The sequence below is a fragment of the Acipenser ruthenus genome, chromosome 12 (assembly GCF_902713425.1).
Source record: "Acipenser ruthenus chromosome 12, fAciRut3.2 maternal haplotype, whole genome shotgun sequence".
In the NCBI taxonomy this organism is placed as follows: domain Eukaryota; kingdom Metazoa; phylum Chordata; class Actinopteri; order Acipenseriformes; family Acipenseridae; genus Acipenser; species Acipenser ruthenus.
In genome coordinates, this window is record NC_081200.1 from 2220028 (window position 1) to 2244086 (window position 24059).

Consider the following 24059-nt stretch of genomic DNA (forward strand, 5'->3'; position numbering starts at 1 on the left):
GTGGTAATACCTCACAGATCAGGGGCGCTGCTGCCCTGTGGTAATACCTCACAGATCAGGGGCGCTGCTGCCCTGTGGTAATACCTCACAGATCAGGGGCGCTGCTGCCCTGTGGTAATACCTCACAGATCACTGCTGCCCTGTGGTAATACCTCACAGATCACTGCTGCGCTGTGGCAATACCTCACAGATCAGGGGCGCTGCTGCCCTGTGGTAATACCTCACAGATCAGGGGCGCTACTGCCCTGTGGTAATACCTCACAGATCACTGCTGCCCTGTGGTAATACATCACAGATCACTGCTGCCCTGTGGCAATACCTCACAGATCAGAGGCGCTGCTACCCTGTGGTAATACCTCACAGATCACTGCTGCCCTGTGGCAATACCTCACAGATCAGGGGCGCTGCTGCCCTGTGGTAATACCTCACAGATCAGGGGCGCTGCTGCCCTGTGGCAATACCTCACAGATCACTGCTGCCCTGTGGCAATACCTCACAGATCAGGGGCGCTGCTACCCTGTGGTAATACCTCACAGATCAGGGGCGCTGCTGCCCTGTGGTAATACCTCACAGATCAGGGGCGCTGCTGCCCTGTGGCAATACCTCACAGATCAGGGGCGCTGCTGCCCTGTGGCAATACCTCACAGATCAGGGGCGCTGCTGCCCTGTGGTAATACCTCACAGATCACTGCTGCCCTGTGGTAATACCTCACAGATCAGGGGCGCTGCTGCCCTGTGGTAATACCTCACAGATCACTGCTGCCCTGTGGCAATACCTCACAGATCAGGGGCGCTGCTGCCCTGTGGCAATACCTCACAGATCACTGCTGCCCTGTGGCAATACCTCACAGATCAGGGGCGCTGCTGCCCTGTGGTAATACCTCACAGATCAGGGGCGCTGCTGCCCTGTGGCAATACCTCACAGATCAGGGGCGCTGCTGCCCTGTGGTAATACCTCACAGGTCAGGGGCGCTGCTGCCCTGTGGTAATACCTCACAGATCACTGCTGCCCTGTGGTAATACCTCACAGATCAGGGGCGCTGCTGCCCTGTGGCAATACCTCACAGATCAGGGGCGCTGCTGCCCTGTGGCAATACCTCACAGATCAGGGGCGCTGCTGCCCTGTGGTAATACCTCACAGATCACTGCTGCCCTGTGGTAATACCTCACAGATCACTGCTGCGCTGTGGCAGTACCTCACAGATCAGGGGCGCTGCTGCCCTGTGGTAATACCTCACAGATCAGGGGCACTACTGCCCTGTGGTAATACCTCACAGATCACTGCTGCCCTGTGGTAATACCTCACAGATCAGGGGCGCTGCTGCCCTGTGGCAATACCTCACAGATCAGGGGCGCTGCTGCCCTGTGGCAATACCTCACAGATCAGGGGCGCTGCTGCCCTGTGGTAATACCTCACAGATCAGAGGCGCTGCTACCCTGTGGTAATACACATCAAACCAGATTAAGCTTTAACAATCAGTAAATGCCATGAAATTGTTCAGGATATATCAAATAAAATAAGATTAAAAAAAACAAAAAAGAAAAAAAATGTGTGCCAAGTTAAAAACAGGAATTCTTAAATAGTGCAGGCTGTGTTTCCTGAAGTTGTAGTTGGTTCTTAATCTTAACAGAGACGTGTGGATGTCCAGTAGCTAATTCCCAAAAATAGAGGACCATTTGCTACCAATTATAGAGTGTGAGTGAGGTCTTTGTCCGCCGTACTTGGAAGAAAGAACTCTGCTGTATCCAGATGTCTAGCAAGCAGCTGAAATAGTGAACAATTCATCACTGTTGCTTCCCACTAGCTGCAGAGTATAGAAAAAATACCCCCCCCCCCCCCCACCACCACCACCACACACACACACACACACACACACACACACACACACACACACACACACACACACACACACACACACAATGGACTGTTAACAAAGGAGCAATATGTTGGTACCTGTCTATGTAGCCCTGTGCCGAGTGCTGTCAATGGGTAACTGTTAGGCAGATTTCTGTCATATCAAAGCTGTCTTGATAATTTTGAATTTCAACTATATTTATACACTGCCCCATTACTCTTTTGACAATAGCATACAGTACAGTACTTGGTCCCAGTTTCTGTTTGACGAGGCTCACCACCTGCATTCAGTTAGGGTTATTCTCTATATCAATCAATGCCTTTTAAATGTTGCATGACCTCTGCAGCCATCATCTTACCAATCAGACCTAAACATGGATGACGTTTGGTGCTTGGATCCCTGGTTGCAGATGCAGTCTGGGATACAGATCATCTGAGTTGTCAGGTATCCAAAATCATAAACACGCCAGGAAGTCAAGATGCTGGAAATTGATAATATAGTTTGTTTGTTTTTTCCTGCAGGATAAATACCTGAGGATGTTTTGCACTGAATCTGGTAGAGACGGTGAATGTTGTAATAATGTGCCCTGGTGGTTGAAATACATGGATACAGCTTGAACATACAGTTTGGGCTGCTGTCAACCTGTATCTGCTATCGCTCATTAACAAAACATTCTGCGCCCTCTAGTGGCAGTATTAATCACTACGCCAGTCCAAGAAATATGAGCTCAGCAAAGATCTATAATGGGGTGGGGGGGAAAACATACTGTTTGTAATGTTATAGTACTGTGCAAATAGGCTGGACTATCCATTAAACTTTTGAATTTTTAAATTATTATAAGGCACGCTTCTTCATTTCTAAAAATACATTTCCTGAAATGATGTATTCTGTTTATTAAAATATATAAAACGGATTAACCTTAGATTTTCTAAGAGTTTGCTCCCAGTAAAGTTATCTTTCTTTTAGTAGGGTTTGTGATTTTGTTTCCCTCTATCAGTGCTGCACTGCGCCATGATCAAACAGCATTGCCTTATAAAGCCACCAGATGGTGCTGTACACTTATTCACAACACTGATACACACGAAAAAGCTCTTAAATCAGCAACTGTGGCGATTACAGTTCCTAGAGACCCCAAAGTAACACGTTGTTGCTTAACATTACAGCCAGCGTAGTGCCATCACTTTGTCTATACCTAACCTGTATTTACTTTTTTATTATATTTGTTCAAATTAAGTCCTGTTTTTATCAGCGACACAGAATGATCAGTCCCTTTCTTGAAGGCTGTATTCTGGTAATGTATTTGTCTTTAGACCAGGCCCTGTTCTGTAGTATAGTAGTATTACTTCAGCCAGATTGTTCTCTGTTCATATACAAACGACATCCATTAAATATGTACTGGTGTGCTGTATTTACAGTGGTAATCTGCAAAGTTTACAATAATGGCCACTGAAGCAGCTACCAGCATTTAAGTCTTTATTGCTATACAGAAGATGGCGCAATAGGAACACCTTTCTATAAAAACGTTATTTTCATCGGTTTAACCCTTTCATTCATGACATATTAAAAACAGCTGAAAAGACAAACAAACATTTGAAGTAGTTACAGTACACCCTCGCTATAACGCCCTTCGTTGTAACGAACCTTCGGCTTATAATAAATATATTTTTGCACTGAATTAAAAAATAAAAAAAAATTAAAAAAAATTATAATACTATCTCCTAGTCTGAGGATACATTTGCGTCTTTATATTTCCCCATATAAAGACTAGAATAGAAGAAAAAGAAAAAAAAACCTTGAATTTATTTTTTAACGGTATTATATATTGTCTAAACCACTGTGTATAATTATTTCATCTTTGTTTAGCAGCTCAAAGTGAACCGCACATTAAAAACAAAACAAAAACACACAGTCTATCACGTCCACATTTTCCACCTGTACGCATGCGCGGTTTTGATTTGATTTCCACTCTGATAGGTGAAGCAGGCGTCTTGCGATTGTACCTGTGAATAGCGCTCTGTGTTGAGCATGACTGTTGTGTTTGTGCGATTTTTACAAGTATAAATGCTCCGGTAAACAGAAATAGTAACCCCAATACTCATACTTTTTTGTTTTATTTATACCGCGGCTGCATTTTAATAACAGCAATAGCGGCTGGTTGAATATGTTTTCAGTGTTTGAAATGGATGCATTTCTTACTTGCAAAACAAATAGAAGTAAGAAATCACAAGTCTGCAGAAAGTGCAAAGCGACAGAGAGTTATACAGAGTCCCTTTGGATAACGTGCATGCTGGCTTTAATAAAAAGAAAAAGAAAACAAGTTTATCAGTGTTAGTTATTATAGTTTTATCTTGAGGTTAATGTTTCTGATGCGGCAAACATTTTAAACGGCACACATAATTATGCTAAGGTGGGGAGTAAATAGTAACGTGATAAACATTTACAGTGCAGACTGTTTTGTATTAATTATAATGACTTTGCCGAATAGAAAGCGAGTGTTTCCAAAGAGATTCCATAATACTGTCTTTTAATTCTGTGCATCCAAAGACATGTAATTACGTTTTAAGAATGAAGCCTACTGGTTGGTATTCTATTCTAATTCACACTGGTTGTTTCTTTCCATCAGTGTATTTTCCAAAAATAAATGCCTGTTTTATAAACGTTCAGCTGAGTTTTAAACAAGCTCCCTGGTGCAGAGTGAGATTTTAGACTACTTTTAGAGTGAGGTTTTAGGAGTATCTGGGAGTTAAACATTAGGGACAGGTGTGGGCAGCTTTTAGTCTCCATATTCCCACCTGGACATGTAGCTACAGGTAGTACAAGGAATCTGGGATACAAGGGATACAAGGAATCTGCTTCACTCTGCTACACCTGGATCCTTTACTTTCCTGGATCTTTTGAAGCTTCTCCTTGATAAAGAGCTCAGTCTCCCCTGAAGGCAGTGAAGAGTGGAGGGAGGCACAGCAATGATTCCTCTTTGCATTAATGTGTGGCTCATACGTTTACCAACTTACATATCATCTCATGCAAATGTATTTAATTCAGTTCAAGAATACCTCAATCCAACCCGCTGTGGAGTCACGCTGCCCCAGACTGTCATCACGAGACAGAGCTTGCAACACAACACTGGAAGGTTTCCCTTATCAAGTTCTTCCTAAAGAGCAGTCTGCAGCATGCATGGGACTTGTTTACATGCTGTTTAGTAAGAGCAGAAGGGCTGTGAAGGGCTTCGCTGTATTTAAACACGGCTCTCATTAATGAAACCAGATCTGATAGCCATAAAAGCTTTATTGGCAGTTACTACAGTGAGTTTGGGGTTGACTCTAATATTTCAAAGTACTTCCCAGTGATAATGCATGCTCAGTGCTGATTTGGGGCTCCTGTCCGTCTTGATCTGGTCTGCAGCACTGCCTAGGCAGGCCAAGCAGGTTCCCTGTGGTGCTGAATGCCAGTACAGTGTGCTGTGTGCTGATGTCAGAGTAGTGTGGCTGCCCAGGCTCTAGTGCAGGTTCCCTGTGGTGCTGAATGCCAGTACAGTGTGCTGTGTGCTGATGTCAGAGTAGTGTGGCTGCCCAGACTCTAGTGCAGGTTCCCTGTGGTGCTGAATGCCAGTACAGTGTGCTGTGTGCTGATGTCAGAGTAGTGTGGCTGCCCAGGCTCTAGTGCAGGTTCCCTGTGGTGCTGAATGCCAGTACAGTGTGCTGTGTGCTGATGTCAGAGTAGTGTGGCTGCCCAGGCTCTAGTGCAGGTTCCCTGTGGTGCTGAATGCCAGTACAGTGTGCTGTGTGCTGATGTCAGAGTAGTGTGGCTGCCCAGACTCTAGTGCAGGTTCCCTGTGGTGCTGAATGCCAGTACAGTGTGCTGTGTGCTGATGTCAGAGTAGTGTGGCTGCCCAGGCTCTAGTTTGATGAGCACTGCACACTTCTTAAATGATATCAACATGGCCTTGTGCTGTGCAGCAGCAGGACTGCTCTCTTGAGATTTTGAAATCCATTGTGATAGATGTGCTACATGTTCGGCAACTGAATTCGAACAACACTTGTCTTGTTTCGATGTCTTTGTAAACACCGGAGGTCACAGGGTAAACAGTGAACTGGTTTTTACATGTTTCACTGATATGATTGACTCAGAGGCCTCACATTAGCTGACAATGATGAACAAGTCGTATGACAAATATATAAATGAAATAAAATAAGAAATATCCTTTTTTTTTTTTTTTTTGGAACCCAGCTTTAAAACCCACGCCAGCGTTCAGGATCTGTTTGTGTTACATGGGCTGGCACTCCCTTGTCCTGGGAAGTGAATGTGATGAATGCTGGATGCATTAAGAAGCTGTGTGTGTTATAATTACATTGGGCTCATTTAAAAAGGCAACTATCTCAGCTTCGCAGAAGAAAACACAGTTTCCGTATCAACAATATTTGACCTTGACGACTTGGGAAATGCTGCAGGAAGAAGGGTTATGAATTTTCACAAGGTATTCACTTCCAACCCTAGTCATATGACTCGCTTATCGGAGCTGGAAATGGGAACTGAAATATCCTTGTGGGAATAAACAATAATATTATCCTGACCCTCAACCCAGTCCACTGGTAATACATCTTAGAGAGTGGCAGATAGCAAGGGCTTCTCCCCCTCCGCCTCTCTCTCTCTCTCTCTCTCTCTCAATTTCAATTTTCAATTTGATGTCAAGAGCTTTATTTGCATGACTGATTATTACAAGTATTGCCAAAGCAATGATGAGTAAATTCCATCTTTACAATTAACATTTAAAACATATGTAAATGTTACATTAAGTAAAAAACAACACAGTATACTTAAAACAAGTCCTAACAACAATAATGATGATAATAGAGACTTTCAGAGGAACCTGAAGGCACTGTATTTATTACCTCTGCAGATTACCTTTAGGACAAAAACATTTATGACAATAATAATTGTGTACCTGAGAACCAGCTGCTGATAACAGGTGTGTTTTTATGGGCAGTTACAAAATATTAATTGCTTTCTAGTCCGATAGCACAAGTGCCTACAGAGGTGGATCCTGAGTGAAGGTTGTAATGAGATCTGACGGCAACAGAATATTCACACCATGCTGCTAAATACACGAGATGTATCACTAAATACCAGGCTGGTAATCTAAATGTGTGCTTATATATTTGTTTGTTAGTCACTTCCTTTATAATAGCTTACTGTGGGATAGCATTGAAAAAGCATAGCGGTGTTGAAATCGTAGTGAAAGCATGGTATGCACTGGAAAGCAAGCTCAATCTCAATCTGTGCAGTGCCGTGGATAAGGACCATGACCATGGCTTCCAGCACCACCTTCTAAAGAGCTCCCCTGTGTGAAATCCAGGCATGTTTCAACAAGAAACGCTGGGAGGTGCATATAATATAGTCAGGAGTCACAGAGTTCGTCGTTCTGAGCTTAATGACCTTATTATTTTCATTATCCGCTGATCGTATCATTTTGAAAATGTTTTCATGGAGTCTATTCCCTGGGGTGAGATGCATTCTCAGAGCGGTTTACTCTTTCTTTTGAGCCAGAAAACAAACAAAACGCTTATTGAAATTCTAAAACGAAGAAGAAACAAATTTGACTACTTACAAGTCTTTACATGTAATGTCTGTGTTGTTTATTTATGGACTGATAACTTCACTGGGTGCGTTTTTACTTGTGAATACATGAAAATACATGAAAGTTTGGAGAAAAAAGCTTTGAGACTCTTATAAAAAAAAAAAAGGAAAAAACACCACACTAGAAAAATAAACTACTCAGACATTTAATTGAGTTGCTTGAAACTTCAGTCTTAAATTAAAAGATTTAGAACTACAAATGTGCAAATAACACATTGTAGCAAATAGAGTTCAAAACCTGGTCCTTTTATAGAGATGCCTGATTTACCGGTGCTAGGAAAGTGTGGTTTGGTTGTTTTATTTTGTATTTATATTAGCCAGGTCAAAAATGAATCTAGATTAATCACTGAAACAGGCTCCTTTTCTGAAAAATGATCACTCGGTGCTCGAAACTCTGCAATGCAACCTGGTTTTAAGGCAGGTTTTGAAGCATTGCCTTTAAAAAGATCTATCTTAACATACAAGCAAGTTTACAATCGTACCAGCTGAGATGAATTCCGAACACAACAGGTCTGTTCTTAGTCTAATACACAATAACAATTTTATCATTCGGTGTTAGCTACTGACCAAAAAAACAAAAATAATATGGAGGAATACGGAGACAAGCATGCAATTAGATCCTGGAAAAAAAAAAAAAAAACATTACCCAACGCAGATAACAATTGAGTGAGGCTCGTTATCTCATTCAAGCCCTTCTTGCTCAGAGATACTTTGGGTCTGCCGCTAATTCCAATCTCTGTAATTTATGTTAGTCACACAAGCATGTAAAAAACAAAAAAGAGGGGGGTGATTGTATAATAATGTTTACTTCAGCTGGTAGGAAAAACAGATCATTCTGTAGAAATGTGTATCATGCTACAAAATGCAAATAAGCTCCAACACTCACACACATGAAAGGATGAAAGAATTCATATTTTTATGGCATACTGACCATTTTTGCTTGCAATTATGTTATTCCTTGTATTGTGACAAACTGCTTTTGACACTGTTAGGAATTAAAAAAACATATATCAACTCTCTTTCAACTATTCTGGATATTTGTATGAGCTTACTGTAGTGTTTTACCCTGTTCTCACTGTGCTTGCTATCTGCTTTACTGCACATTGCCATGCTTTTACCAGGGTAGACAACAGTTACCTGCTGGAAGGGCAAACATTTACCATATATACAGTATGCAGACCTGACATGAATGGGCTGGTTGTAACAGGAACTCGTGAAATGTGAGGGCTTGGAGTTGTTTTTCTAGGTAGGCACACATTTAAATAATAATGCAAAAAAGTCGGGTAACCTTCGACGCTCACTGTTTCAAATCCACTTTAACCCTACATTATCTGGGTGAAAGGAATTTACAGAGTGTTTTTTTTCGTGCTTCAACGTGCCCCTCATCTACCTTGCATCACAACCAGTTGTCTTTGCTACAGAAAAACAAGCTGAGATCACAGGCTTCTCTCTAAAACAGGGCGTAAAGCTGCAGCCCCCCTCAATCATGTTCAAGTCAGTTGGACCCTGTTTCCATTGTTCAGTGTCCTCTTCTTTGGTGTCAGCTTTAAATGGTAAAGAATTTGAAGATAGATTAGAGATTTTTTCAGACTTTTCAGAACTTCTCATACCCCACAGAGTTCACATAAGAGTTTGAAAAAATCTACAAATTCAATAATAAAATGGTGAGTGAAGGGGAAATGAATTCTTTATTATATCCCTTAAAACTTACCAAAGATTTTAGCTACAGTAATATTGCCCAGTTTATTTGAGCATATAGAAAATAATTATGAAATAAAAACGAGGAATGACCCTAATGGTTATTGAGAATTGAAAATAGAAATGTGTGTTACGCATGGAAAAACTGAGACATTTGAAGAAAAAAACATCAACACCACATGATTTGTATAAAAGTGTTTCCCATTTATTTAAAGAACGAAATTAACAAAAGTCATTTTCAGTCAGACACTGTGGCACGCTCTATCGTTTGAGTGTGGGTATTGGGAACTAGGATGGAAAAACAGGAATGGACCTCAACCCTGTTTACAGACCCATCTGTTAAAATGACACTGGTGTCTCTGTCGCACAGAGGTGTATGCCAATCCAACACCTGAGCTCTGCAGGAGTTTTTAATGACGGGTTCAAAGCCATGATCACGCAGGCTGGCATTTCAGGTGCATGTTGCAACTTGAAATCTTCAAACACAAGAAAGAAAACCATCCCATGACAATATACTACTGTGTAGTACATTACTGCAGAAATACACACATTCCTAAATACTGTACAAGATGTTACTATACTCTGGTAGAGAGGGTCAGTGCTGCTCTGTTGTTACAGTCCACATATTTCTTAACTAACTCATAAACGGCAACTTGTATCAGCACACACATTGTAGCTGCTTTGTCTGAGTTTTCCTCCTCATTAGCAGTTGCTTTTACCCAGTGGAAAACATTAAAAATGACCTAACAGTGACCAAACATTCTGTGTAGAAAAAAATAACACAAAAAACAGATATGTTAGCCGGTTTTGCTGTAAAACCTAAGCAGGGAAATGTAAACAAATGTAATTTTGTTTTTTTGAAATGTATAGACTTATATTTGAAATGAGTTTTAATTGCAAAAAATGCGGACTCCTCCCTGTCTAAAATCAACATACATATACATATCCATACAAAAAACAGTTAATAGCAAATACAATGGTGTCCTTTTTGCATGGTTTGTTCTTGTGAAGAGTGATTATCCTATCAGAGTGCACAAGTGTGAATACGTAGTAAAGATGTCTGGTTTCTGAATCTCTAAGAGGCTTTAACTGGACGCTGTCTCTTCGGATGGTGGAATACTGAATGCTGAATGTCCAATCCACTGTAATCAAGCCCTGCTCACGCTCAGGTTGATTTCCTCTGGGCTCTACACGTAGTCCTTGCCTCCTGAGGGCATGGCTCTAGTCTTGGGGTACTGCCGAGAGCCTGCCTGCCCCCCCTTGGAACACGAGGAGCTGCAGAGGAAGGCCCCCCCCAGGATACAGAGTGCCGCGGCCCCCCAGCCAATAAAGAGAGCCATGCCAAACTCGAATCTGCAGACCAGAACAATGAGGGGAAATAGGTCAGAAACATCAGAGCCAACCTGAGCTGGATTAGAAACTCATTTTGATTGGTGCTATGCTACAATCTAAAAAAGAACAACAACAATACAATCCCAGTACCATATTTGTATTTCAATCACTAGATTTGTGGTGTGGCATACAGCATGGTAATCCACATAATGCATGCAGCCACATTCACTAAACCGGACCAATACAGCATGCACTGTCAGGCATATCTGTAACCATCACGCTCCCACAGATATATCCTCAAGACAATGTTATCTTTTATCGAACGGAGATCCAGCACTTTGCTAGTTTGAAGCTAGCTGTCTTTTCCATAATGGTTTAACTTATAAAAACATGCTTGTCCCCGGGGACTGAAATCCGAGCTGCCTGCCTAGAACAGGTTTTAAACCTCGCCTAGCTGACAAGTACAATTCAGGGCCTGAAGCTAATGGGTAACCATGGCTTCCAGGCTCCCTGTCCTCAGCTCTAGCCACTGGGCACAAAGCCTGAATATTCCCTTGAGAAAGTACCACTGCATGCCACAGTAAAACTCCACACGTAGTACAGGATGTTTAATAGAATCATTTACTTTGTGTTGGTCGGAGTAAATGGGTTGTAGAAATCCTGTGCAATTCTGTGACCGTACCAGGATGTAGCCACCAGAGCCGAGAGACCTGTAGACAATACAGAGTGATTAATAAGAGCCACAAACTGATACAGCACAGCACAGCTCCATCAATATAGACTGGAACCAATCTAATAATGAGAGCCACAAACTGATACAGCACAGCACAGCTCCATCAATATAGACTGGAACCAATCTAAGAATGAGAGCCACAAATTGATACAGCACAGCACTGTCAATATAGACTGGAACCAATCTAATAATGAGAGCCACAAACTGATACAGCACAGCGCCGTCAATATAGACTGGAACCAATCTAAGAATGAGAGCCACAAACTGATACAGCACAGGCCGTCAATATAGACTGGAACCAATCTAAGAATGAGAGCCACAAACTGATACAGCACAGCGCCGTCAATATAGACTGGAACCAATCTAAGAATGAGAGCCACAAACTGATACAGCACAGGCCGTCAATATAGACTGGAACCAATCTAAGAATGAGAGCCACAAACTGATACAGCACAGGCCGTCAATATAGACTGGAACCAATCTAAGAATGAGAGCCACAAACTGATACAGCACAGGCCGTCAATATAGACTGGAACCAATCTAAGAATGAGAGCCACAAACTGATACAGCACAGCGCCGTCAATATAGACTGGAACCAATCTAATCATGAGAGCCAAAAACTGATACAGCACAGCGCCGTCAATATAGACTGGAACCAATCTATTAAACGTTTACCACAGTATTTTTGCACAGTAGGCTATTTTACATGCTTTTCCCATAGTTATACTATACATTTCCTATAGCTTAACCTGGCTTGCCTTGTTTATTAATATGATTTACCATACCTTGCTGTTCTTTGCAATGCTCCCCTGCGGTTTACCATGCTTTCACTATTCTTTACTACACGTCGCTATGGTGAACCTGTGTAAGGGCAAGGCACCTGCAGAACTGCCACTAAACAATGACCTGCAATGTAATCAAAGCAATAGTGGAGCCAATCTTGTGCGGGAGCAAGGAAACCTCCCGAGTGATGTTTAACCCCCTGAAGCCTACAGTAAAAAACCACACTGGGGTCTGTAGGTCCATAGCTAGGGTTCTATTAGTGATACTGTCAGTCTCCTGACTCCATACCTGCGGTGATGAAGACGGCGCCCCCAATCGTGGCAATGCGTGACTTTTTCTGCTTGTCGTCGGCGAAGCAGGTGGTGCACTTCATACCCAGCGACGCAATGAGAATGGCAAAGAACCCCAGGAAGATGCCCAGGATCATCAGAGCCCGCGTGGTCTGGACAATGGCTACAAGACAGGAGCAAAACACATGATCACAAAGAAGCCAACTGCAATTCCCTTGAAGATCATTTAGCTGAGAAGCTGTATCACGCGATATTGAACGTTAAAGTTCCCTTTAAAATTGACTGCAATTGCAATATGCGATCACTAGGAGGCACTGTGATCTTTACCCTGCCTGATTTAGTCAGTGCGCACCTTGAGCACCCCTGCGTGTGCCATTAAGTGGTCTTGTTTATGTTTTCCTGACCTTGCAACATCTGGATTTATGTTGATTCAAAATTAGCAATAGATGCAGTGTAGCTTTACTTTTAGGTTTGAAGATAGCAATAGGTGCCCTGGGACATGCCAGTGATGAAACATACTCTGGGATCACAAGTGGTTAGTTTCACCAAACTTTAATGACTGAAAACGTGTCTTACTACATTTACTCTCCAGCAAGGTAAAAAAGGTGATCCTCAACATAAGAGTGGACACGTGTGAGTCAAGTTTCTATGGGGGGGGGGGGGGGGTGTGTGTAACTGCCTCTGAGACAGTGTCAGGTGGTTTCGGTTGGGCGTAGATTCAGCAGATGTGTCCTGGACAGGTAGACACAAGATTACATTCCTGAATGTGATGAGGAATCCACTAGAGACAGGCATCTGGAAAGGCCATTGCCTGGACTTGCACATCCCTTCTCTCTCTGCTCCTGTTCCCTAACCTCTGCCCTATCAGCACCAGAAGGCAGCATTCAATCACGCGCACATGCATGCGTCCAATAAAAACCTTTTGTTTGTGTTCTTATTTTTTTGGTACATATTTAAGTAGCAGCTGGAATTGTTTCCTGTAAAATGTTATCAGTATAACAAAAAACACACCCCTTGGACAAAAAACAATTCACTGTGCTGGAGATGATAATCTCCTACTGCAGCAAGTAGCAAGAACATTATTAGTATAATTACTATTATGACATATATATATATATATATATATATATATATATATATATATATATATATATATATATATACATATATATATATATATATATATAGAGAGAGAGAGAGAGAGAGAGAGAGAGAGAGAGAGAGAGAGAGAGAGAGAGATAGATATAGATATAGATATAGATATAGATATACACACATACACACACAATGTTCTACTTAATAATCTTTTTTGGTCTCAAGAGCCAGCTGACCCATTCTTATTTTATAAGGGACTGATCAAATTGTGTCCGCATACTATGCTAAAAATATGCTTACTTTCTCCAATTTCACAGAGTATCTAGCACTGCCAACAATCTAATGAACGAAGGTCCCGCGCACCTGCACCGTGTGTGTGTGTGTTAAACTATTCAGCAGGACTCATAATCACTGCATAGCGCAGAGTCCTGTGAAGCAGTATTCAGCAGGACTCATAATCACTGCATAGCGCAGAGTCCTGTGAAGCAGTATTCAGCAGGACTCATAATCACTGCATAGCGCAGAGTCCTGTGAAGCAGTATTCAGCAGGACTCATAATCACTGCATAGCGCAGAGTCCTGTGAAGCAGTATTCAGCAGGACTCATAATCACTGCATAGCGCAGAGTCCTGTGAAGCAGTATTCAGCAGGACTCGTAATCACTGCATAGCGCAGAGTCCTGTGAAGCAGTATTCTCATTTACTTACCGCTCAGTTGCAGTAGCGAGTCAAACCATTTGCATTGTATCTGTCCAGTACTCTGCGACGCGCACGACATCCACAGCCCCTCGTATATCGCCAAGGCTGTCACGATATTGTCCCCCGCATACGATGATGCCTTCCATTCCGGCATCGACGTGGATGCAATCAGACCGACAAAGCCAATGAAAGCCAGGACAAACCCAAGCATTTGAAGTCCTGAGTTTGCCATCTTTCTTGATAAGTAGGTGCTGGTCTCAAAAAGGAAAAGCGCTTTTCGTGTTGGAGGAAAAAAAATGCAATTTGATGAAATTAAATGTAAAAAGTTAAGACAAGTTCTCAGAAAGGAGCTTCTTTAAAAATATGTAATTCCTGAAAGCTGTTTTGGCAGTGAAGTAAAGAAATGTGTGTTCTTTCCAAATTTAAACAGTACCTCTGCTGCTGTTGAATGAAGATTACCTGAATGACGGTCTCACACCTCGCTCCCAAATTTAAACTGGAGGACAGCGCTCAATATCGCCCTCTGGTGGTTTCATCCAAACAGACCACAGACACCTCAAAACATCTTCACAAAGGTATCTGCACCTTGCTGTATGTTTTATATCAATTTAAAAACTACTACTAACTTCGTTATATATATATATAGCTACAACATTGTAAATTGCACGTGTTTTCTTTTCTTTTTTTCTCTTTATTTGGTGACATCACAGTTTTGATGAGCGGCCCCGTGTGTTTTTACAATGCAGTCGGGTCAAACACGTGATTTCAAAATAATACTATCTGTCTCTCGAGGTAACAGAATGTTTGTCTGTTTTATTTGCATTTATGCACTCTTGGATTTTTGACTGATTGAATAAAACACACCACGATCTGAAATAGGCTATTATTATTATTATTATTATTATTATTATTATTATTATTATTATTATTATTATTATTATTATTAATCTATTCCCTGTGTGGACACAAATTAAAAACTTACTGTATATGATTATTTCAAAATATTTATTAAGGCTATTAATTAATACATATTTCATTTGTAATTAACTGTTACAGGTCATATTATTTACGAATACACCTACATCTAATAATACATTATATATAAGCGTTGATATGGTGGAGCTGGGGGAGTGCCGTTATAAGGATGGTTGATGATATCTTAATTTGTTCTTTACCCAATTCCATAGTCGTTACACACTCCCCTTTTAGATGAAGCAGCTACACTGCTGTTTATTTTTAACCAGTAACTACCATCTAACAAACAAAAAAAATCAATTAAATATTTATCCACGGGTCCTCTGGACCCAAATACCCACCTGTGCAGAAACTCAGGAGCCAGCCCGCCAGCACAAACGCCGGGAGAGAGTTAAGTAGGCGGCAAAACACGTTATGTAGACAAACATAAATCAATCAATCAATAAATAATGAAGACAACATGGATTCATACACGGGACCCTTCTGTAAAGTGACATCAGCAACACAATCTAATGCCTTCCTGTGTCACCGGACCATGCGACTTCAAACTACAATTAAAATAGTGACACGTGACGGAGCTGTGAGCTTCTCAGCGCAAACCTCAGATTACAGTACACTGTGGATAATTCTTACAATGTCCTAACACTGTTTACTGGTGAACAAGAAACCACTGCTTGGAATGGAAGCGAAACTTGTTTTTGTGCAATGTTGTGCAATTTAACTTGCCAAATGCAAAACGAGACTGGTAGATAAAACGGGTTGAGTCCTGATCGGACTGCCGAGGCAGGCTCTGTCAGCTTGTGGAAATTCCCATTTCAATACAGAATCACGTTATCTGGTGTTATTTTCTTCTTTGAGGGGTGGAATGCGCTGTTGTAGGAGTCACCGCCACCAGGTTCAGGCTGATCCGGGAGGCGAATCCCCAGGACGAACAGTACAAACTGATAAGATAAATGAATCACGATAGATGGGCTCGGGTCAGTTGTCAGATTTTGAAAAATAAAACAAGAAACAGCATGAACAGTCCGTTTCTAGTTGTTTTCTTTTTTTTACTTACTGGATGTATTGTTGAACTGATGTCTGACACTGTCGAATGTGTGTTCTTCAGAGTACAGTAAATGTCCTCTTCGTTATTAGTTCAACATTGCATACACCTATAGATATGTCAAATTTTTCAGTGTCGTGCGTTTGCTTTGCATTCTTTCTCTGCATTTTGTGTTGTTGATGAGAAATATATTAGCATAGGTAATGTGTCAGAAGTTACATGAGGTTTTTAAAGTTTCTACTGATTAAATTAAAAGGACTTGGAAATTTAAAGAAATATATATGTTTTATTAAATGTAATGACAATGACAAAGGTTTCAACTAAAGGTCTTTTTCAATGTCTTCAACTGAAACGTGTGTCTATTTGACGCAGTTTCTTATAGTTTTTCTTTCGATTTCTTTTTCCATTTTTAAAAAATTCAGATTCTCCAGTAAAATATTCAGTTAATGTACAAATGTAAAGTAACAGATTATTAATAATAAGTAATGCATTGGTTTATTTTCCAAAGTCAGATAAATGTATAGGTATGTACATATCCATGTTAATATACATAGATACACATTCACATATCAATTATCCGTGCACATACATGCTTTCATACCTGTGTAATATTATACAGCCTAAATGTGACAATTATGTATTTCACCTTTTATTGAAATACTTAATGAATGGTTTCCACATTCTAATAAAGCAATTTGTTTTTCCTCTATCGTCAGTTTTTACAATTGTAATTGTGGTGATTGACATTTTAGATGGTTTACCAGTGGTGGGCGCCTATAGGTATGGGTTGATTAGTTTACAAATAGCCTGTTATTCATTTATGATAGATCAGGCATCATTTTCTTAAGAATAGTACCTGTGTCATTGAGAACAGAAAGCCATGCCTGGAGTGTTTGAGCTCCAGTAACTGAAACTTCCCAGAGTGCCTCGTGTTCTGACTTGTTCTGCAAGAGTAATCTGTTTCTTTCTCATGGGTTTGTGAGTCAGGGGTGAGGGGGAGAAACCTGAGGGAGGGTTCAAGGCGCTGCAATTACCGGCAAAGCACAGCAAGGCTGTTCTTTTTTTTATCTTTGTTTATAATTATATGGCACGGCTTTGATGGTAACAGAATACTTTTGGAATATTCTAAGAGGAACACACTGTGTAAAGATATGCTGCATTTACATATTAAATGGGGCAGATTTTCAAAAAAGGGTCTATTCATTCCAAGTGTGTGTGTGTGTGTGTGTGTGTGTTTGTGTGTGTGTGTGTGTGTGTGTGTGTGTGTGTGTATTCAGATCTATTCGATTCCTAGTTCTGCATTAAAAAAAGTTTTTGACAGAATGCATCAATAAAATCGGAATGTTCTGATTGTGATTAGAACATCCAAACATAACATTCCAACTGTCCCCTCCCTGACTCACTCTAAAGGAATGTTCATTTGACTGATAGAAATCACCATAACCTTGTTGCAGGTCTAACCGAACCCCAGGAAATGAGTGAGAAATACTGAGCTCGGAGAGAGGGAAAGAGCAGGGATGGGAATGAGACTCCCATTGCAAAGCACTGAGCTCAGAGACAAAGAGCAGGGATGGAAATGAGACTCCCATTGCAAAGCACTGAGCTCAGAGACAAAGAGCAGGGATGGAAATGAGACTCCCATTGCAAATCAGCTTGATCCATTCCTGGTTTTACTAGGATTTTAATCAGACGACCCGAGGTTGTTGCCTATACACCGTGGCTAATCAATCTCATAGTATACCTGGAAAGGGTGAAACTGCTATGCAAGAGGAGTCTTATTCCTATCACTGAAAAGAGAGAGAGTCATGATAGAGGCATCAAGGGTTTCCCCTGCTTATAGGCATTCTCTAAAAAATAACACAATATCATTAAAAAAATATATAATGCCCAGGAATCAGCATTTACACTACGACTACTGCTGCTGCCACTACTACGACTACTACTACTACTACTACAACTAACACTACAACTACTACTACTAGTATTACTACTACCCTAACCCTTTCCTTTCAGCGGCACAAAACAAAATGGCGACACAGATCTCCCAGAAGAGGAAGTTTGTTTCAGATGGCATTTTCAAGGTCAAGCTGAATGAGTTTTGCTGAGCTGAATGACTCCTCCGGAGTGAGATCATCATCCTAGCAACAAGGACTCAGAATGTGCTGAGTGAGGAAGGTTGCCATGTTCGTGAACTGACTGCTGTGGTCCACAAGCGGTTTGGCTTCCCAGAGGGCAGTGTAGAACTCTGCTGAGAAGGTTGCCACCAGAGGACTGTGCGCCATTGCCCAGACAGTCTCTCCTCTGCAAACTGCTTGGGGGTATGGCAGTGCAAAGAGTCTGCTACGCTGTTCTCCGTTTTATCATGGAGAGTGGTGCTAAGGGCTGGGAAGCCATCGTTTCTGGGAGGCCAGAGAGCCAAGTCCATGAAGTTTGTGGATGGTCTGATGATCCACAGTGGTGACCCAGTCAACTACTATGTTGATACCGCTGTACGCCACGTTCTGCTCAGTAAAGGTGTGCTGGGTATCAAAGTAAAGATCATGCTGCCCTGGGATCCAAGAGGCAAGATGGGCCCCAAGAAGCCTCTACCTGATCACATCAGCATTGTTGAGCCCAAGGACGAGGTTCTGCCCACCACCCCCATCTCTGAGCAGAAAGGAGCCAAGCCAGATGTGCCCGTCATGCCCCAGGGAGGTCCAATTCCCACTGCATAAGGGTATTCATGAAGTGCCTGGAAATGTTCTTTGTAAAAATGTCAACAAAACAGTAAAAGACAAAAAAATACTACTACTACAACAACTACTACTACTACTACTACTACTACTACTACTACTACTACTACTACTACTACTACTACTAATAATAATAATAATAATAATAATAATAATAATAATAATAATAATAATCATGTACACCCAACTGTACATAATGAAGCTGTAATTCCAACCAGTAGAGCGTTACTTCCAATGGTTCAATACTGCACAATTGACATAGTAAATTGCAGTTTAAAAGAAAAGTTTATCAGGAGTGAAGATACATTCAGGGTGGCCTCCCATTTGAAAGGATCACCTGGTTTTGGTGTAAAATGAATAGGTCTAGTGAAACGCCTGTTTTGTGTTAGCACTCTTCAAAGTTGTATCATAGCCTTTGTTTCGGTTTCTTTTTTTTTTTTTTTTTACTGCCCGTGAGTTAACTTACAGTGCTCTCATCTCGGAGGTTTCAACAGCTGCATGCAGAAACACTTTGCACCTCACCGAACTACATTACTGTGCATCAGCCCAACATTAGCATATTCAAGAGACTAACTGCAGTTACACGTCTATGGAGGTCCTTCCAGGTCACCTTGAGTTTCCTGGGCCTGATCTCTGACGAAGGACCCTCCCCCTGACCCCAGACCCAGGGAGCCTGCCTGCCTGGGAGCCAGCCTCTCTGTGCCTGTGTGTCTCACTGCCACTGAGTAGTGTGGTGACAGTGGCAGCAGGAGGAATCTGATCAGAGTGGTGTAGGGAGATTCAGTCCCTGAGCGGCAGCAGCACAGCTCTGATCCTGCCCTTCCCTCTGCTGTAGTATGAGGACTCTACTCGAGTACGTCGCCTTTTTCTTCGCTCTGGTGTCGTCCGGCTTCCTTATCGTGGCCACCTGGACGGACTGCTGGATGGTCAACACTGACGACAGTCTGGAGGTAGGTGTGGAATATCATGGTATAGGGTCCTGTCAAGCTGTTAGTCCGACCCACGAGAGCTCAGAGCAGCTGTGGGCTTCCAGGCAGTTCAATAAAATCAGCTTTCAGACAGCCCTCGATCATATCTTTTGTAGATACATAAATAAGAATAAGTGAACAGTAAAGCTAATCTTGATGTGTAGTAATGTCCATCTGATACACTGATAGAAAGAGATTTTGAGATGGCCGCATTGCTTCTGCATCCATTTGTTTCAGAGGACTGCTTCTATCCTTCAACACTGTGAGAGTGCTGCTACTTTGAATGTACATCCATCGTCTCTCCTATTGCAGCTGACTGTAGGTCCATGCTGCCTCATGTTGATGGCAGTTGTAAAATGTTTGCTCTTTTTCTATATTCTGCTGGCACTCAAACAAAAGCTTCGGACGGGGTCAGTGTGGTATCGATGCTCACCTCCCTCCCGTACACAGCATGAATATTATATAACAACACAGCACCTCAGGTCAGCCGGCTTCGCTCAGCATTTCATCCATTCTACTGCATGTCGAGAGCCACGAATCATTTGAAACCAGTGGAGCTGCTAACAGAAAGCCCATTGGAATGAACAGCTTGATATTAACACCAGCCTTTCCACTGGTCAGACATTCACACTATGCTCCAGTATAGCCTGCAGTTCACTGCTCCCTTTCATACCTGTATCTCTGTACAGTAGTTTGATTAACCCTAGTAATGATTAACCCTACCAAAAGCCTATAAGAAATTCTAATGAAGTGCTTAATGTGCTCTTAGTCCTAAATAGAGACAGATTCCTTTGGGGCAGACACCTGGAAGGCCATAACAATTAGTTCTTTGCCACTAAGTCTAGTTGATATGCATGAGCTCGCTGGGTTTGCGTTGAAGTGTTTAACAGCTTGCCCTGTGTTCAGGATACAGCTCCTTCAATTCCTCTCTCAGTGTGCTGGAACAATCGCCTGTGTTCAGGATACAGCTCCTTCAATTCCTCTCTCAGTGTGCTGGAACAATCGCCTGTGTTCAGGATACAGCTCCTTCAATTCCTCTCTCAGTGCGCTGGAACAATCGCCTGTGTTCAGGATACAGCTCCTTCAATTCCTCTCTCAGTGCGCTGGGACAATCGCCTGTGTTCAGGATACAGCTCCTTCAATTCCTCTCTCAGTGTGCTGGGACAATCGCCTGTGTTCAGGATACAGCTCCTCCAATTCCTCTCTCAGTGCGCTGGGACAATCGTTTGTCTTGGCCCTGTTTCCGGTGATACTAGCTGTAGTTGGCAGGACTCTCTTCCGAGCCAGCTGAGGTGAAGCTCAGAGAGAGAAGTTGTAGAGCAAGCGCTGAAAGGGACTCCACAAGGAAGATCGGGGGGAAATGAGATGCAACACTGAATTAATTCATCGATTATTGATCAACGTGGCTTTTATTTCTGCGAGCCTTGATTCAGCATTAATCGATGAATCGGCCTGGGGCCCTTTGTGTCGTGGTTTCCTTGCTTTCCTTGCACCAGACTAAAGCTTTCCCGTTTGTATTTCTCTTGTGGGGAGGGATGCAGAATGTCATTCCCCTGTATTACAGCTGTATTACCAGTGTCTGTTCACACCTGTGCTCCTGCTCAGTTCAGCTCCAGTTGTCGAGGCCTGTGGTGGGAGTGTGTGACCCACGTCTTCGATGGAGTCACGACCTGCGACCAATACGACTCCATATTTGCTGACCACTCCGGTGAGTATGCAGCTCGTTGGCAAGCTTCGTAGTGGAACCCAAGAAAGGTTCGGCATCCCCCTTTTAAACCCCCTAGTTCAGTAACATTCCGGGGATCGTTGCAGTAACTTGTGATGGATCTCCTCCTAGCAGCTGATGAGTTAATAACACTGACATCAGCGTAAGACCCACACTTACCTCTCCACTCCAGAGCTTGCTCTTTAGTTGAATGGTGAGACGTTCCTCTTTGAACCCTATGGCTTGCAGTTCCTGTCCAGCTCTTGCCCATCCATTCAGCTCAGTGTGCTGGGATGTCAATGCGTTACGTGTGTTTCCAGTGAAGCTGGTGGTAACCCGAATCCTGATGATTATAGCTGATATCTTGTCCGGGTTTGGCTTCGTTATCCTTCTCCTCGGACTGGACTGCATAAAATTCCTGGAGGAAGAACCAAACATTAAAATCCGGATCTGCTTAGTTGCTGGAATAACGTTACTGCTGGCAGGTATGGCTTTCAGTTCTTATCGTTTTCAGATCAGTTTTGTGCTGTTTAGTTGTGCAGAGAGAGCAGTGTAGTTAATGACTGGCATTGGTGGGATGTTATATTGAACTCCTGCTACATGCTGTACTATGGTGGCAATCTGTGTGCATGCATTTATTGATTTATTTATTAAACCCATTGAGACGGAGGCTTCTTTTACAAGAGTGTCCCAGCAAGATGACCAGAAACGGACAGCAGTCATTTCACATCCCTAAAAACATCATGTTTAATACAGCAGTATGTGTGACTGTGGGCTGGCTGTTTCCTGCAGTGATCCCTGCATGTTTAATACAGCAGTATGTGTGACTGTGGGCTGGCTGTTTCCCGCAGTGATCCCTGCATGTTTAATACAGCAGTATGTGTGATTGTGGACTGGCTGTTTCCTGCAGTGCTCCCTGCATGTTTAATACAGCAGTATGTGTGATTGTGGACTGGCTGTTTCCTGCAGTGCTCCCTGCATGTTTAATACAGCAGTATGTGTGATTGTGGACTGGCTGTTTCCTGCAGTGATCCCTGCATGTTTAATACAGCAGTATGTGTGATTGTGGACTGGCTGTTTCCTGCAGTGCTCCCTGCATGTTTAATACAGCAGTATGTGTGATTGTGGACTGGCTGTTTCCCGCAGTGATCCCTGCATGTTTAATACAGCAGTATGTGTGATTGTGGACTGGCTGTTTCCCGCAGTGATCCCTGCATGTTTAATACAGCAGTATGTGTGATTGTGGACTGGCTGTTTCCCGCAGTGATCCCTGGAATGATCGCCTCACGCTGGTTTTCCACAACGTGTTCCTGGGGCTGCAGTATCAGTTTGGCTGGTCCTGCTGGCTCGGAATGGCTGGATCTATGGGCTGCGCTCTAGCAGGGACCGTGCTGACATGCTGCATGCACTTGTTTAAAGGTGAGGACAGAAGCCTCGTGTATAATTCTAGAGCTCTGATTTCATAAAGATTCTTTACAGAGAGCAAAAAGCATGAAAAACCCAGCTTTGTCAGACATAGTTACCCATGAACGGCTTTTTTACAAAAAAATATTTTTCACGTTGTCCTTTATTTTCTCAATTTTACAAATGTTACTTTTACAGACATTAAATATCTTTATGGGATTCACAATATTAACCCTTCTAAACGTTTACCACAGTATTTTTGCAGATTTACCATGCTTTTCCCATTTATCATAGTTTCCCCTGGTTTGCCATGGTTATTAATATGCTTTACCATGCCTCGCTATTCTTTAAACTGCTTTCACTGTGCTGACCTCTAATGTGTGTGCTATACTACACTCTGCCATGCTTTTACTATAGGAAACTTGTATAATGGAAGAACTGCTGGTCAGTTGACCACCAGGGACAATTCCAGTATGTCGTTTTGTTTTTCAGACGTTGGATCTGGGCGAAATCCGTTCCACTACAACCATCCCTCGAGGCCAGTGCAGAGGAAGAAGCCTGCCAGACTGTCCCCTGACACCATGCACTCCTACACCAGGAGTGAAACAGCCAAGATGTATGCCATGGACACCAGGGTTTAGAGCCAGCCTTTTAACAGCAGTGCTGCAGTATGGGCCTTCATTCTCATCAGGATTTACACTTGCACCTGCAAGAGGCTGAAAAGCATTTTCTTCAGAAACAGAAGGCCACGCACACAACACTTTGCTTCTACAACAGCGCCACCTGCTGGGCAGAAACTGAACTTTGCTGGACAGAAAACACTTTCTTGTCCATTGCACATCCATGAACCAGTGGCCGGGACATGACCGCCAGAGTGACTGCATGCATTCAAGGACACATTCTTTATGATTAGTGCATCCTTTTCCACTCCTGTTTCATGTGTATAGTGGGTATTGTCAGAAACGATGAGTCCCACTTTGAGATGACTGATGTTTACTAGTTTATATTTGATGTACGGTACTGTCTGTATAATATTGTGCTCCCACGATCTAACCATTAGCAGAATAAAACTAATACCCGTGTCTTTAACCTGCTTCATACATTTACCTGTT

At 42.3% G+C, this 24059-nt stretch overlaps 2 protein-coding genes and 1 pseudogene across 2 annotated transcripts; 2 read left to right on the top strand and 1 right to left on the bottom strand.

Moving 5' to 3' along the window:
- Positions 1–9371: 9371 nt before the first annotated feature.
- LOC117416484 (claudin-1-like) lies at positions 9372–14602 on the bottom strand. Its single transcript, XM_034027594.3, has 4 exons — positions 14128–14602; positions 12325–12489; positions 11146–11230; positions 9372–10541 (listed from the first exon to the last, which is right to left on the bottom strand). Exons 1-4 carry the CDS (start codon positions 14348–14350, stop codon positions 10376–10378), a joined length of 639 nt encoding a protein of 212 aa, XP_033883485.1. The 5' UTR covers positions 14351–14602; the 3' UTR covers positions 9372–10375.
- Positions 14603–18150: 3548 nt separating this feature from the next.
- Positions 18151–18858, top strand: LOC117416483 (small ribosomal subunit protein uS3-like; annotated as a pseudogene).
- Positions 18859–19412: 554 nt separating this feature from the next.
- Positions 19413–24041, top strand: LOC117416485 (claudin-16-like). The gene is made up of 5 exons (XM_059034323.1): positions 19413–19820; positions 21444–21546; positions 21864–22028; positions 22808–22962; positions 23440–24041. The coding sequence occupies exons 1-4, from the start codon at positions 19707–19709 to the stop codon at positions 22921–22923; spliced, it is 498 nt and encodes a 165-aa protein (XP_058890306.1). The 5' UTR covers positions 19413–19706; the 3' UTR covers positions 22924–22962; positions 23440–24041.
- Positions 24042–24059: the final 18 nt, after the last annotated feature.